Source organism: Branchiostoma lanceolatum, chromosome 9 (genome assembly GCF_035083965.1).
Source record: "Branchiostoma lanceolatum isolate klBraLanc5 chromosome 9, klBraLanc5.hap2, whole genome shotgun sequence".
Classification (NCBI taxonomy): Eukaryota; Metazoa; Chordata; class Leptocardii; order Amphioxiformes; family Branchiostomatidae; genus Branchiostoma; species Branchiostoma lanceolatum.
The window spans coordinates 21,932,938-21,950,282 of NC_089730.1; the positions used below are offsets into that span (position 1 = coordinate 21,932,938).

At 43.4% G+C, this 17,345-nt stretch overlaps 1 protein-coding gene across 1 annotated transcript; it reads left to right on the top strand.

The window, feature by feature from the left end:
* Window positions 1-1,430: 1,430 nt before the first annotated feature.
* On the top strand, window positions 1,431-16,619 carry LOC136442120 (uncharacterized). The gene is made up of 12 exons (XM_066438746.1): window positions 1,431-2,445; window positions 3,413-3,619; window positions 4,608-4,802; window positions 6,685-6,855; window positions 9,360-9,533; window positions 9,959-10,111; window positions 11,319-11,507; window positions 11,917-12,101; window positions 12,399-12,488; window positions 12,816-13,033; window positions 14,627-14,764; window positions 16,094-16,619. Exons 1-12 carry the CDS (start codon window positions 1,437-1,439, stop codon window positions 16,215-16,217), a joined length of 2,853 nt encoding a protein of 950 aa, XP_066294843.1. The 5' UTR covers window positions 1,431-1,436; the 3' UTR covers window positions 16,218-16,619.
* The last annotated feature ends 726 nt before the right edge of the window (window positions 16,620-17,345 follow it).

Sequence of the window (17,345 nt, forward strand, 5' to 3'; positions counted from 1 at the left end):
GGTAGGTAGCTTAAGTGATGCTTTATATGATTAGACAATAATTATGCAAATCAGATTCTAATTTGCATAATTAATGAGGAAATTTAAAAAAAACCGTGTTCCATGAAATGACTTGACACTGTTTGCTCTGTTATATCTATTATATGGTTTATCATCTTAGAATGAAGGTTCTTCTGTGTTGGTAAACTGATTATCAAAAAGGAACTTAACTTTTCTAGGAGCACAAAATTTAAGAAGAAGAAGATCTTTATTGACACAACAAAAGCACAGCGACTTCCGTAAGGTCTGCTACATACAAACATACAAACGAATAAGCTACATACAAACATACAAACGAATAAGTGCATACAAATGACTTTGATTACACAATCATATGGGATAGAGCAACATATCAAAATATCACATGTCAATAGAGCAACATATCAAAATATCACATGACATGTACTTATACATTGCTTGTTAAAGTAATATCCCTACCCAAGGCCTAAAGAACCTGAGCAACAGGATAACTGATTTCCTACATGTAGTCTGTATCAATTGAAAGGTTGATTGTAAATTCTTGCCCGGAGGCTGATTTCAAGCACATGTGACGTGATAAGGACGGACAGACGGTGGGTAACTATATACTAGCATCATGTGACTAATCTAGTCTAAATTGTGACTCTAATTATATTAGTTCTAACTTACTAGGATCGGTTATCCTGTGCGACCCTGTATCAGATCGAGAGACAACCTAGTTAAACACCTGAGTCCTACATGGGCAAGAACTGCGAGACTTAGAAAAGACTGAAGGTAGTCAAGGGAGGGGTTGCTCCGAAAGAGTGATACCACCCAGGAATGATGCTATTGATCAATCATGATCTGCATAAAAAATACTTTTTCATGGAGATATTGTTTTGCGTGCGTTTGCGTGGCTGTGTGAATGTTTGTGTCACCGGATGCTCAAAGTCAGCATAACTGAAGAACGTGTAGATGGATTGTAATGGTATTTGGTATGTGGATAGGTGTTAGAAGGAGAAAGGTCAAGGTCGATTTTGGGCCCCCTGGTATGTGTCACTGGAACTGCAATGGCATATTTGTAATAATCTTCTAAGGAGAATAACTGAAGAAAGGAACGACAGATTTTCATGTTATTTGGTATGCAGGTTGGTTGGACAGAGATGTACAAACTGAAGTTCAAATTATGCAAACTGGGACTGAATTTGCATAAGTAATGAGGAATATCTACACCTCCATTCACACCTGTCACACCTGTCACATCTGTTAGCCTCATATCTAGGACAAGAATTCCCCAGGTCCCAACAGGCACATAAAACAAAACCAGCGGCAACAACAAATAACTTAGGCAAATAAAACACATGTTATATAAAAACAAATTTCATGGAGATTTTGTGTCTTCAGACTCTTGTTGTCTCTGCAGCAGCAGCAGCAGCATCATGCGGGAGAACCGTGCGACCTGCGGAGCTGCTGCAGCCGGTGTCCTCGGTCTCCTGTGGGTCGTCACGGCCGCCTTCACCTGCCCGGAGAAATGTGTTTGTGGGTCTGACCGTCGGGTGAACTGTGACGGACGGGGGTTAAACGACGTTCCCGCCAACATACCGCTGGGTACAACTCTTCTCCACCTGAACAACAATAACATACAGAACCTGTCTGACGCGGATTTCTCCTACCTCTCCAGCCTGGAGGAGCTTCGTCTGAACAACAACAACATCCGCGTTCTCCCAGTCGGAGTCTTCTCCAACCTTAAAAGCCTGGGGTGGCTTGATCTGCGCAACAACGACATCCGCGATCTCCCTGTCGGAGTATTCTTCAATCTCACCAGCCTGGAGGGGCTTTTTCTGTCCGACAACAACATCCGCGTTCTCCCTGCCGGAGTGTTCTCCCACCTAATCAGCCTGGAGGAGCTTCATCTGCGCAACAACGACATCCGCGATCTCCCTGGCGGAGTCTTCTCCAACCTCACCAGCCTGGAGAGGCTTTATCTGTCCGACAACAACATCAGCGTTCTCCCTGCCGGAGCCTTTTCACGTCTCACCCGCCTGAAGCGGCTGGATCTCTCTAATAATGATTTAGCTGATCTCCCGGATGGAGTATTCTCAAATCTGACCAGTTTGGAAAGGCTTTACCTGTCCAACAATAACCTCTGGAGTCTCCCCACTGAAGCATTCTCACATCTCGCCCGTCTTCAGACTCTAGAATTCCTTCGCATAGCTGGAAACCCCTGGAGGTGTGACTGCAGTTTGCATGGTCTGATGACTTCGGCACGTCTGCGCGCGTTAGTTGTCGATGGCCCTACCTGCAGCTCCCCTCCCCACATGAAAGGCGACGCGCTGACAACTGTTGAGGCAGGCGCGGTTTGCCGTGGCCGCGGGGACTGCACCACGGGAAGTGCAGAGGGAACTTGTACTTGCAACGTCCGCTGGACTGGCCCATTCTGTGACATAGGTAAGATGTTTGTTAACTTTTTTAAACACGTTTCAACAAGGCCTCCACAAACTCCAACCATTTCATAGTAATGAGACAATGGCATTTTGGAGTAATGTATCTAGAACGGAGAAAAGCTTCAAAATACCTGCAATGGCCCAAACCCATCAGTGAATGTGCAAAAGTCATTATAATACATTGCACGGGTTCCTCATAATGATGTGTGGAACGAGGTTTGGGGGAGTGAAATGTAGGGTACAAGGTGAATTCTTTCAGTTTGCTAGACAAACATGACGTTTATCTAAGTCTACTGTCTATCCTACTACTTTCTAACTCAGGTGCAAGGAGAGTTCGATGTAGTTATTGGGGACATACGATGACCTACGACGTTTGCGACCACGACTTTATAGATTTAAACTGTTGTACCCGATTTCCCTCATACGCACGACGCACGGCGCTATGCCACGGATAAAGATCTATCGCAGGTACATCGTGCGATATATGTGACGTAGTTTTAGGTTGCTTAAAGCCGGACTGCCCCATGACCAGTAGTAGGTAGTGTATCAAGGCTACCCCCTACGGGAATGCATGCTGTGGGTATATTTCTCCTTCAGGGACGAAAATAGTGTTTCTGACACGTGCGATCTGCGTTCCAACTTCCAACTCCGACAAACAGGTCATCTAGTCCTCCGCTCACTGTCTGATTACAAGGCCCCAAGACCCAGAGGATAGCAGAAATTTGTTGAGCTGTGCAAAGATGACCAAGATAGCTGAAACTTGGAAAGCTAGCTTTAAAGATGAAGACCTTCAACCATCCTGCCAAACCGACCTTTTTCCCGCCTGCGCGTTCCACAGGACCTAGCGGCTGGGCAGCAGGCCAGTATGGGGGGCAGTAGGCCAGCACGTGTTTATTACTTCATGTCATGAAATGCTAGAAGACCTCAGTATAAATAAGTCGCCATGACTTTGGGTCACTGTTCACTTGCAGAAGCTAACTTGGCCCTTGGAAAGAATGCAACGCAGAGTTCCATCTTCATCGGCGACCCATCTTATGGAGCTGCAAGGGCGGTGGATGGCTCCACTAATGAGTGCGCTGTAACAGACGCTGAACACCAGCCATGGTGGAGGGTGGACTTGGCGGGAAACTACACAGTCAGCCGGGTCATCTTTGTCTTCGACTTTGACTCCGATTTTGGTAAGTTGTTTCTACACGAACGGTTGCCGCTACATGCTATCTATACGCGAATGGTTTTATCGATGATGGGTGCGCGGCAACACGCCTGGAACACCAGCCATGGTGGAAGGTGGACTTGGCTGGGTATTACTACTGGCCATGCTGTTTCTGCGCGGAAGGTTACAGCTGCATGTATTGATACGCTAATGCTGATGTCATTATAGTAATTGTAATTGTTATTGTCACTCTGAGGCCTCAAACACAAAACCGTGGCCATCCACCCTCCACCTTCAAAAATTATGTACTCAAGCCGATCAAAAGATGGATTTGATTTGATTTGTTTGGCTGAATACTTTTCATTTGGCTGTATTCATTTTTCTTTATTTGGCTGAAGAAGGATCCTATTATGTAGTTGTCATTTCTTTTACAAGTACGTCTTCTTAGTTATATTTTCAGCACAAGTGGCACAAACACCTGGCAATTCGAATGAATCTAAGTAGCAGAAAGTCCACTTTCGAAAAAAAACCCCAGATGACAGCCTCCTCAGTAAACTTAAGTGAGAAAATCACCCTAAACAAGTAAGAGTGGCACAAACACCTGGCAATTCGTAAGAATTAAATTACCAGATATAATTTCCTCTCTGACGCAAAACTGTTATATACCTATCCCTTGCCTATTCTGCCGTGTAAAGGTGTTTATTGGTTTCTCTACTGAAGGTGACGCACACCATTTTTCTGACTCACTTAACAGTTTGCTCATTTCAACTACTCTCCAAGCAGAGCATGGGGTTCGGCTGTTTTTTGACGTATTTTTAGGCGTTATGGTCGGGCTTTCTACTTTGTCATTTTTTTTTGTTTCCCTTGGGTTTGCGAGACAAAAAAAATGACAAAGTAGAAAGCCCGACAATAACGCCTAAAAACACGTCAAAAAAACAGCCGAAACCCATGCTCTGCTTGGAGAGTAATTTCAACCTGTCATCAGAGTACATTTGTTTTTCTTGTTTTCACAGGAGACATCTTTACGGTACGGGTTGGCCCGAACGATGACTTCACCCAGAATGGCCAATGTGGACACCGTCAGGACACCGTGGTGACCTGTGACCCGCCGATGTTCGGCCGCTACGTGTCGGTACAGGTGACGTCACCGGGGGACGCCGACACCACCATCAGGTTGTCCCTTTGCGAGGTCAAGGTCTATGTTTCAGGTAAAACACAGCTCGGGGTCGTGTGGCGTAACGGCAGGGTTTTCGGCCCAGAACCCAAGTGTCCCGGGTTCGAATCCCCTGACGCTACCGATCTTGTGCCCTTGGGAAAAAGGCACTTAACACGACTTTCCCCACTCCAGCCAAGTGTAAAAACGGCTATATTATGTGTGTGGGTCACGACATCAGCAATAGCTGCCTGTGTCCCACGTGTATTCTGTATCTGTATCTGTATCTATATAGCCGGTATAACCGCCATTAGGCGTAACACACCAGCTTCGCAGGCACGCGGCGGGGAGGCAGCTGGTCATATTACACCGAACGGTCTGTTACACCTAGTTTTTGCATATCTGACTGCAACCGTTCTTTAAAGCTACTTAGTGAGGAAGCTCCTACAGTACTTGATGACAACGAGTTCCATTCTACTATGGTTCTCGGGAAATACGAATTTTTGAACACATCAATCCTTGGCTGATAACTCTGGTACTTAAAAGCATGACTATTTCTAGTTCTCTTCTGAGCTGGCATTAGATACTTATCAGTCGGTACGTCCACAAGTTTATTAGTCATCTTGTACATCATGCAAAGTCTGGACATTGTTCTCCTGTCCTCAAGTGACATCCATTGCAGGTCTGCTTTCATATTTGTTATACTAGCGCCCCTTTCATAGTTGTTCGTGCAGAATCTGGCAGCTTGGTTCTGCACCCTCTCCAGTTTATCTATATCCTTCTTTGTGTATGGATCCCAAACTGTTGCAGCATATTCAAGGTTTGGTATTACTAGAGACGTGTATGCAAGTGATTTTACCTTTGCTGGGCATGCCCACAAATTATTGCACTGTTGCAATTCCAATAAGATCCAAATCCAAAACACAGCTCTAATATTCCACACGCGAGAGCGATGAAAAGGAAAGAGGCTCAATATGAACACTCTCCTGTTGCTTGTGACTTTCTCCAAGTTTGATTTCATTCGGACAGGTATCCAACGAATTATGCTGTTTTTTATTCAATTCATAATTGCCTCATTTGCATAAATTTGCACAAAGAGCCCTGGAACCATGATGTCCCACCTGGACCATAGAACAACATACCTTAAAATGACCAAGGGACATCAAGCTATCATTCTATGATAGTGGACTAAATATATACAGGCTGTGCTACGAGACCAGTTTTTTAAGGTATCTCCTCCTGGACTAAAAGCGTCAGTGTGCGATTGTCATGAAGCGTATAACTCAAGTCACACCATCGGATAGAATATACAACATGAAGTATAAGCCAAAATGTGCAATACATTTATTATTACACCACTTCCTGTAATGCCATTTGTAAACTTTACATCGATTATATTTATTCTTTCTCTACTTTATTGCTAATTTGTTATTATACCATCCTAATCAATTCCATCAAGGAAGTTAGTTTTCACGGAAGCTAGTTTTCTTTCGAGAAAAATGGGAGTCGTGTCTGGCTGACACCTTTCATCGTGGAACCCTTTTTTTCAGCCCTTTAGAAATGTTCGTTTTCCTTGTGCTCCAATGTTTTTTCAATACCTGCTTGTTCCCTGCACGTAGCTTGCGTAGTCCAGTGGTTAGCGATCTTGCCTCTGGAACTAGAAGCCCCGGGTTCGATCCCGGCTGTGTCGCTCATCCGACATGCACGCTACTGGAAAGGGTCGCAGTCCTTAGGACGGGACGTTAAGCCGTGGTCCACTGTTCATTGTGCTTGTCGAAAAGAGCTAGGGGAATTTCCCCGGTACAATGAACCTGTAAATACTGTACATAGCGTCTGTCTTCTCTGTCACGACCAGTGGAAGATTAGCTCATCTGTTCATTGAGTTCACTTGAGCTAAACTGGATCGAGATCACTTTTTTCATTTCTTTTCCCTGAAGGTATCTGCTGTGACGACAACATAGGACTCCTGAGCGGCCAGATCACCGCTCCCGACGGCTACTGCTCTGGGAACGACATCCAGTTCACTTGCGACCCTGGGTACGAGCTCGTCGGCAGCGCCACCTGCCAAGAGGACGGGAGTTGGAGCGGGGAGATTCCGACTTGCCAACGTGAGAAAACAACCGTTATTATCTTCGCCGAGTACTTGTACTCGGGGAAGATTATGTTTTCGGTTGAAAAATCTGTTAGGTGGGTCTGTATGTATGTCAGGAGCATAACTCAAGAAAGCTTCGATGAATCTTTATGATTTTTGGTAGGTGTGTAGTGGTTGTGCCAAGGAAGGTCAAGTTCGAAAATGGTTCCCCTTGCGTTTTTTAACAGTACTGCAGCAGACTTTGAATTTTTTTGTGTTTGTATGTAGGCAAAAAAAGTGACGGAAACGTTGATGGATCTTCATAATTTTTTGCAGGTATGAAGATGTTGTAAAAACGGAGGTCAAGTTCAAAAATGGTTCCCCTGGCATTTTCCGTTGGTGCTGCAGCGGGCTTTGTGTGGATCTGTATTTGTATGTCGCCAGCATAACTCAAGAAGCTGTCGATGGATCTGTATGATATTTAGTGGATGGGTAGGGTTTACAGAAAGGAAGGTCAAGTTCGATAATGGGCCTTCTAGCGGGTACTTAAGGTACTGCAGCGGAGCTTCAAAATTTTGGGACATATTTTCTGAAAGTGCTATGGTCATGATTTTTGTGTGGTAGATAGTTCATGCTATAGGAAGTAAGTTGTGAAAGTTTGGGCCCCCTAGCGTCTTGTTTGGAACTGCAGTGGGTGTTTTTGTTTTGACCTTCGGACATGAATAACTTGAGAAGGGGTCGACAGATCGTCGTGACGTTTGGTATTCAGATAGCGCAGATGGTGCTTTACATAATAAACGACTAATTAGGCGAATCAGGATATAATTGGCATAATTAGTAAGGAAAGTTTGATGTATTTCATATTGGGACCCTGAAACATGTGACGGTTTCCCCGAAAACAGGTCTTACAAACAGATGGCCTGGGAAAATAGGTCAAATAAACAAATAGAGCACTGCTCTCCAAGCAGAGGTGTGGGTCCGGCTGTTTTTTCACATGTTTAGTTTAGGCATGTTTGTCCAAAGCACGTTGGCGACATAACGAAAAGAGGACAAAATAGAAAGCCCGACAAAACACCTAAAACATGTCAAAAACACGGCTCTGCTTTTAATAGAGAGTACATTGCTCCAGAACTGCACCACTGCTAGGTACGGTTAAGTCACATGTACTATGTCTTTCAAAATGTGTATGACATGGAATAGAGATTTATTCTATTCTTATTCCATGCCCGTAGCCAGGATTTTGAATGGGGGGGTTCTTTTTAATTTTTAAGGGACCAGCGAGCGCCGTAGGCGCGAGACGAGCGCCGCAGGCGCGAGCTTCCTAGGGGGGTCCGGGGGTATGCCCCCCCGGGAAATTTTTAAAATTTGAACCTTCTGATATGGCATTTCCTGTGTTTTTGAGAGGATTTCAAAGGAAGAAATCAGAGACAAAGTTAGCAGTTTTTCTAGGATTTCAGCTCCGTTTGTTATTCAAATAGATCCACCTTGAAAAAAAACAACCTTAGAAGTTAAAAAGTGGACCCTTGAGCGTTTCAATTTCTAAGAATTGAACCTTCTGAAAGGGTATTTCCTGTGTTTTTGAGAGAATTTCAGAGGAAAAATCAGAGACAAAGTTTTTTCTAGGATCCTAGCCTCAGTGGCATTGCTGGTGATAGAAATAAGTCCACCTTGAAAAAAATCTTGAACATTAAAAAGTGGACCTTCAAGCCTGTGAAAGTGGACCTTCAAGCCAATGGGGGGGTTCGTCCGAACCCCCCGAACCCCCCCTGGCTACGGGCATGTATTCATATATATTGACTGCACCATTTCATCGTCACATTCAACTTACGACACTGCAATTTCAAACCTTTGAAGGCCCATAATTTCAACATACTCATTTTTTCACGGCCAGTTTTAACATATATCAGCACACAAGACACTTACATTGTACACTAGTCCTGTACCACCAAATGATTTTTAACCCTATCCCCCCCCCCTCAAAACTTACAAACAGCACATGGTGTATGATCAAATTTTCAGGGGGTGATATCAAAGCATGTAAATATGAATCACTATCCATAATAAGCCTTGACTATTTGGCGAAGATAATGTGTTCGAGGAACTCTAGTTTATGTTGTGAAATTCATGATGACGTCATCGGCATGACTCATTTCTATTGGTTCTTCGTCATCATGTAGGGTTGTGTAAGCTCTAGCTCCTAAAGCTATTCCGGGTAGAAAATACATGAAAATTACCAGTATCGTCATCATTGGGTGGCTGCAGTACAGTCGACAAAAAGTCGTATTCATGCTGATCAGCTCCAGTCAGGGAAAGGATTCCTTGACAAAGACTGGAGCTGATCAGTCTAAAATGTGGGTAAGTCCAATTCTTGCAATTGTGTTGGCAATTGCAGTCCAACTCTGATTTAGAATGACTTCCACCAACACAGATGAGCTATCATTTCAAGTAAAGTCGTATTCAAGATTCGTGATTCTAAGAAGTTTGATATTGCTGGAAATGAAATTAACAGACTTTATCCTGTAATGATTACTTTAATTCCAGGGACCTGCTGCAACAATACAATCGGGATAATGAACGGCCAGATCACCGCTGATGACGGCTACTGCTCTGGGAACGCTATCCAGTTCTCCTGTGACACCGGGTATGAGCTTGTAGGTAGCTCCTTTGCTGTCTGCCAAAACAGACGTTGGGACCGAGAAATTCCAACATGCAGTCGTGAGTTCAAGAAACTGTTCCTTGTTTCTACTTTCATTGTCTTTATTATGTATAGGTATGTTTATATCTCTCTATACATCTAACCAAGAAAGTATGAGCATATACCAATCTTCGGGTGGACTTAGCATCTCTCGTCACAGGCACCAGTGGCCGGTATTGACAAAAAACGCTGTTACAGCACATTCAACGCCTACAGAACAGGCGGCACCAGTGTCGATATTGAACGAACCCCGTTGTTATAGAACATACAACGCCTACAGAACAGGCGGCACCAGTGCCGATATTGAACAAACCCCGTTGTTATAGAACATACAACGCCTACAGAACAGGCGGCACCACTGCCGATATTGCCGATCTGGTGCGAGAAAGCAAACTGAAAAGTTATTATAAAATTACATGTTATAACGCCTATACTGTTCTTACAGAACAGAGTTCCACGTCCATCGGAGCCATCATCGGCGGCACCAGTGCCGGCATCGCGCTGATTGTGGCAGCGGTCGTCTTCATGGTCCTCCGGAGACGGAGGAGGAGGAGGAGGAGGAAAAGGGAAGACAGCCCGCAATCAGATGATACACTAGGTGAGTGAGATTTCTTTCTTCCTCATAATGACAGTAGTTTGTAAATTGAATCTTTTTTTTACTAACATTTACTGTCAGGGTAATCAAACCTAAATGAGCTATCCACTTCTTCTTTGACGTTATGAAGACATACGACCCACTACTTTATTTATTGGTTCGGCATGTTGCCAGGGTTACCCAACTAGCCAGAGGCTATTATTAAGGGCGAACCCATGTGCGGCCGACTGTAGGTTTTTGGACCATCGCACACCGGGGCATGCCCCTACTCTTTTTCGAAAGGTGTGGTGGGTTCTTTTACGTGCGCGGGGTGTGGCTCTCCCCAAACACGGGACCTCCATTTAACGTCCTATCCGAGGGACGTCCCTAGACAAAGCTAGGTACTCATTTACACCTGAGTGAAGTGAGGGATTTTGTGTTAAGTGCCTTTCCCAAGGGCACAACGTCGGGTGCATGTCCAGACATGTCTGGGGGAGAGCCGGAATCGAACTCGGGCCACGTTGTTTGGCAGCCCTATGCTCTCACCATTACGCCACACCGACCCACTACTCACGGAGTCAAGTGCGTAACGTGGCGATGGATTGCTCATTCATTGACAAAGGCTGGAGTTGATCGGTCGAAAATTCATAAGTTAGTTCATTTTCTTTGTTGGAAATTATAGTTCGTCTTTGATCCAGACGTTCCATGCCGTTTATGCCATAGTACACCTTTGACGAGGCGTCACAGATACGCGATGTGATACAGCATTTTCATGGCATATTCTACCTAAGGAGTTAACGGTTGGGACGAGTATTGTTGAAACCAAATTTCATCCTCATGTGTGTTCGCGCGCACTGAAATAAATGCACTTAAGTTCGCGTGGTTTTTATTTCGCGCTAAGGCGAAATTGGAGTGTTCGCGGTGGTTTTAATTTCGCGGCAGAGCTATAGTGATATACTGCTAGAGCAAAAGTTCGCGGTGGCTTTAAATTCGCGGTGAAACGGTCGCCGCGAAAACCGCGAACATAAAACCACCGCGAATATTTCTGCATTTACAGTAGGCATTTTTACCTTACTGCACAGACACTCACAAGACCAGAAGTTGACATATTTGTCGTGCGTGTCTTATAAAAACGCACAAGGATGAGATGGCAGGTATGTTAAAAGAAGAAAATCGAATAGTAAAGTTGTTCCTCAAACAGACAATGAATTTGCCCCATGCTGTTGTTCAGTCCACAGGAGGAGACTGGCGGAGATGGTCCCGCTGGTTCCCCCCAGGCCACAGTTCCCGAAGCTCGAGGTCGACCCCAGCCGGGTGACGCTTGGCGAGAGGATCGGCAGCGGGGCGTTCGGCCTCGTTTACCGGGCAACCCTGACGCGGGACGACGAGACGGAGGACGTCGTCGTCAAAACTGTGAAAGGTTTTGTACAAAACTTTGTGTATAATAGTGTTTTAAGTAGGACAAGTATGCGTTTTAAACTAGATTTCAACGCAATTTTCGTTAGAATTTGAACGAGTTCTAGTCTACACGCGACTAGATGTTGTGTTTGAATTGAACATAACGTTACAAAGGGAGAGGTTGGTGATAGACATGTATCTATTCGGGTATATGGAGCGCGGTATTTGCGAGAAACTTGCAAAATAAGGAATCACAACAACTTCTGATAAGCATGCACTTACAATGCTAATTTAGTCTTTCGAAAGCCACATGATATTTAGCTGATGACCAGATACATGTTGTATGTTTTCTTCTTTTTCTTGTCGTGATTTGTAACTAAATTTCCTTCACAGGTTTTCAAGCCAGTTTGAATGTTGTGCTCTAATTACAGAAAACGCCAGTGAGGACGACAAGCTGTGTTTCCTGGAGGAAATCCGTTCAGTTGTGGACCTGGGGGTTCATAAGAACCTGCTGGGTCTGGTCAACTGCTGCACGGTGGTGCGAGACCATCTGTATCTCATCACGGAGTTCATGCCGTACGGAGACCTGAAGAGCTTCTTGCTAAAATGCCGGGAGGTGAGCAACATTGTTATTTTGTCACTCTGAAAGGTGAAAAGTACGTTGAGCAATAAAGAACGTTGCAGGTCATTCCCTAACTTTGAGGGACATTTAGAAATGTTTAAATGGAACATTGAAGCGTCATTCTGACAAAACCACATCTAGAACGTTTCGCAACCAATTGTTGTTTTTGACACATTGGAAGTTGCTTTAGTTAGTTGGTCTGCTTCCAAATAAATACGTACATACAAACGCACTACTACTGCCACTACGTAGTACTGAACTAGTGTTATTGAATATTGTGCTTTTCTACAGGAAGAGACCTCTGACGAACCTCGAGACGAGATCTTCAACTTCGAGGTGATACAGATGTACCAGGTGGCCCGGCAGATCGCTAGAGGCATGGTGAGTATCACCATAAGAAATTTAGGTTATAATCAGAAATGCATGAAATGCTTTGCATCTACTTAATTCCCGCGCTAGCTAGCTGGATTTCAGGCTAGTGTAGGAGATAGGATCTGAGTATTCAGTAGACCACATAGTGAGTAGGACCAGTGTAGGAAAGGATAGATGCTCACACTCTGGAGTCTGGTCTGGGCCGCTGCCCTTTATTGCAAACTAATCAATAACAGATGCCCTACTCACTATGTGGTCTACTAGATACTCAGATCCTATCTCCTACACCAGAGTGATGTAATACAGCGGACCTTTGCGTGGCCGTTCCTGTTTCAGGATCACATCGCCCGGTCTCGTTACGTCCACGGAGACCTGGCCGCTCGGAACGTCCTGGTCGGGGAAGACCTGAAGGTGAAGATTTCCGACTTCGGGCTGGCAGAAGACATCTACAGCCGAGGTTACCGGCGACAGGACAGACTTCAGAAGATCCCATGGAAATGGATGGCGCCGGAGCGGCTGGAGGGTGGGGAAGCCTACACTTCACAGAGCGACGTGTGAGTAGCCTTATGATAATATCTACTGTGTAAGTATGATGTCCAGACACTAATCCTAACATTGCACCACACAGAGCGATGTGTGAGTAGCCTTATGATGATATCTACTGTGTAAGTATGATATCCAGGCACTAACCCTAACATTACACCACACAGAGCGATGTGTGAGTAGCCTTATGATAATATCTACTGTGTAAGTATGATGTCCAGGCACTAATCCTAACATTACACCACACAGAGCGATGTGTGAGTAGCCTTATGATAATATCTACTGTGTAAGTATGATGTCCAGACACTAATCCTAACATTACACCTCACAGAGCGATGTGTGAGTAGCCTTATGATAATATCTACTGTGTAAGTATGATGTCTAGACACTAATCCTAACATTACACCACACAGAGCGATGTGTGAGTAGCCTTATGATGATATCTACTGTGTAAGTATGATGTCCAGACACTAATCCTAACATTACACCACACAGAGCGATGTGTGAGTAGCCTTATGATAATATCTACTGTGTAAGTATGATGTCCAGGCACTAATCCTAACATTACACCACACAGAGCGATGTGTGAGTAGCCTTATGATGATATCTACTGTGTAAGTATGTTATCCAGACACTAATCCTAACATTACACCACACAGAGCGATGTGTGAGTAGCCTTATGATAATATCTACTGTGTAAGTATGATGTCCAGACACTAATCCTAACATTACACCTCACAGAGCGATGTGTGAGTAGCCTTATGATAATATCTACTGTGTAAGTATGATGTCTAGACACTAATCCTAACATTACACCACACAGAGCGATGTGTGAGTAGCCTTATGATGATATCTACTGTGTAAGTATGATGTCCAGACACTAATCCTAACATTTCACCACACAGAGCGATGTGTGAGTAGCCTTATGATAATATCTACTGTGTAAGTATGATGTCCAGACACTAATCCTAACATTACACCTCACAGAGCGATGTGTGAGTAGCCTTATGATAATATCTACTGTGTAAGTATGGTATCCAGACACTAACCCTAACATTACACCACACAGAGCGATGTGTGAGTAGTCTTATCATAATATCTGTATCAGGAAGCTTGAACCACATTCTAAAATGCCATGCATTTAATTTTTCTTGTCTCTGCACGCTACCAACAGCCCACTGGGACTAAACGATACATGACCAGTGCCATCCCAGCGATGACTAAGTTACTGAATGAACTGCAAGAAGTGATGGACATTGTATGACACCATATGTATATGTAGATAATATGTGTATGTGTATTATCGTTGTAAAAAGATCCAGAAATATTGCACATGTACATGTACTACCGCATGGCACACGTACGCTCTGTCGGAATGTCGCACTGTTGGACCCTTGTTGTCGTCTTACAGTCCGGTTTTTAAATGTACTGTTTTATCTAACGTTGGATGATTTTAGATATGTCACCAGATTTTAACTAGTCGCTTGATTATGATACTTGTGTAAGTCTGACTCCAATTCGGTCATGAATTTGACCGCCACTGTCAGTTTGTGTAAGTTTTCTTAATAAACCATTCATCATCTTACATCAACTTTCTGTAACAGGTGGTCCTTCGGGATAGTGCTATACGAGATATGCACGCTAGGGGGCGATCCGTACCCTGGTGTGGCGGTGGCGGACATGAAAGAACGCCTAAAGTCTGGTAACAGGATGCGCCGACCCGAAGACTGTCCGCAAGCCATGTAAGTCTGTATTGTAATGCTGCAATTCAAAGGAAAAAATTAAGTCTGCTGGTTTCTACACTCTGATAGTAAGCAATCGGATATGTTTGATCATTGAAGTGGAATCACGCATAACAAGATTGGCAACATAAAAAGATGTTGCCATGGCGACGGTAATCTCTGTTAAAGTTTTCGTTTTTAGCCCACATACAAAAAAGGACCTCGCATAAATCATATCAGTCGATCACCTTCTCTACCAAAATAACACAAGTTGTCCAATGTATGAAAATCTTGTTTTCACAAAAAAGATATCATACCATTTCCTCATAAATTATGGAAATGAGGCCCTCTAAGCAAGATTTGTGTCTAATAGTGGCCACATTTACTTAACTTCCAAATGGTGCAAAAATGAAATCCCCATCATTTACCACTATGGATTTATAGTATTTTGTCATTAATTATGCAAATTAAGTATCAATTTACATAATTGATATCTATCGATATTTATCTCTTTCTCAGTTACCTATGTCATGTGTTTGAGAGTCCTATAATAGAATTCAGCTGATTTATTAACTGTCCTCATCAATTATGCAAATCAGATATTGATTTGCATAATTTGCATATGATTATGTAAATCATTACTTAAGCTATCTACACACCAAAAATTATGATGATCCGTCACTCCCTTCTAGCGTTATTCTCTTTCAAAGTTTGAGTCGAAATCAGCTCCTGCAGTTTCAAAAAAAACTAGGGGGTCCAAATCTACAGGACATATTTTCCTAACAAAGAGCTATCCACCACTTAGAAATCATGACTATAGCATGTTCAGAAGACGAGATTTGAAAAGTGAAAGTTATCCTGCAGTACCATAGAAAGTCGCTAGGGGGCCCAAAATCCAATCATTACAAGGTCTCCCACAGACCTACCCACCTACAAAATATGAAGACAATACATCCAGGCATTCTTGAGTTATCGTCCCATGGACTTTCACATTCCTGTACAATTCCTAGAATTCTTGCAATCTGCAAACAATAGTAAAAATTTGGCTCGCCCCTGAGGCGTCGCCAAAAAACAGCAAGCACCGATGTTGATTGTTGATGGTGATGAAAATGCACTTAGTGACTCTTCAAGTTATCCTGCTCACCAGCTATAAAACTGCATGCTTGCCGGAGTAATAGTCGTGTAAAAGATATCGCTGTTAGCTGATAATTGTTCCTTAAAACTGAGACATCACAGTACAGTTATATCTCGTGTGATCCACGTTTTGTAAATAACCTTATGTCACAAGGCAATTAGGCCTAAGGGGGCTGCAGTTCACATAAAGATCGCTAGATGTACCTTTTTGCCCAGGTACGACTTAATGCTGCAGTGCTGGCAATGGAAGCCCGCCGAGCGGCCGTCCTTCCGCTCGCTGGAGGCCAAACTGGACAAGAACCTCGCCTTCTATGGACCCGAGTACGCTACAACAGGCTAACACTGGACAGGCATCTCGCCTTCTACGGACCTGAGTACGCTACAACAGGCTAACACTGGACAGGCATCTCGCCTTCTACGGACCCGAGTACGCTACAACAGTCTAACACTGCACAGGCATCCCGCCTTCTACGGACCCGAGTACGTTACAACAGCCTAACACTGGACAGGCCTCCCGCCTTCTACGGACCCGAGTACGCTACAAAAGCCTAACACTAGACAGGGATCTGCATCGTGACGTAACGACGCCGACTGGAAGTATTGAAGAAATGGTTTTGCAGATCTACATTATTTTTAATCTCCTGATAGCTCAAGGAAAACCCATTTAATTTTATGATTTGGTGCATGAAGGTTTAAGAGGAAATTCATATAATCAGATGCAGATTAGAACTTAAGTTGCATGACTAATCAAGAAATGATTGATATATCCGTTGTTTTCTATGGCGAAATATTTTCAGGATTAATAAAGTAAAGTCATATAGTTAGTGATAAATGTTCGCAATTTCATAACAGCTACATTAGTATGTTGATTTGAAGTGAACGGCACTGTGCATACATTAGGTACTTTAGGAGGAGATTCAGATAATTAGATGCAAGTTAGATCTCATGTTGCATAACTAATCAAGAGATAACTGATAATCCCGTTGTTTTCCATGGTGAGATATTTTCATAATTAAAATGGAATAATCCTATATACAGGGATAAATGATGGCAATTTTAAAACAGTGATATTGGTTAGTTGATTAAAGGTGAACATCGGTTTGCATGGAATATATAAATGTAGACATCGTTTGTAAATGGGGAAATGTAAAGATAGCATTCTGCAAAGAGAGGAACTTTCACATTTGTTAGATATGTAGTTCAGGAGAAGAAATAGCATCAATGTACATAGATAATGTTGATTAGCAACTTATTAGCGTCATTTTTAAAACAAAAAACAACATCAAAAGCATTGGATAATTCACGAAGGTACGTGATCGTCGAACTATTCCTGTATCATTATTCTAATCGTAATTGTTTCAATCAGTTGATTATCGATATCTATTCTCCACTCGGTTAATTTAGTTGAATGGGGGAGCATGCATTCGCTGTGTAATGCGCCATCCCAGTATTGTACTTTACTCATCTA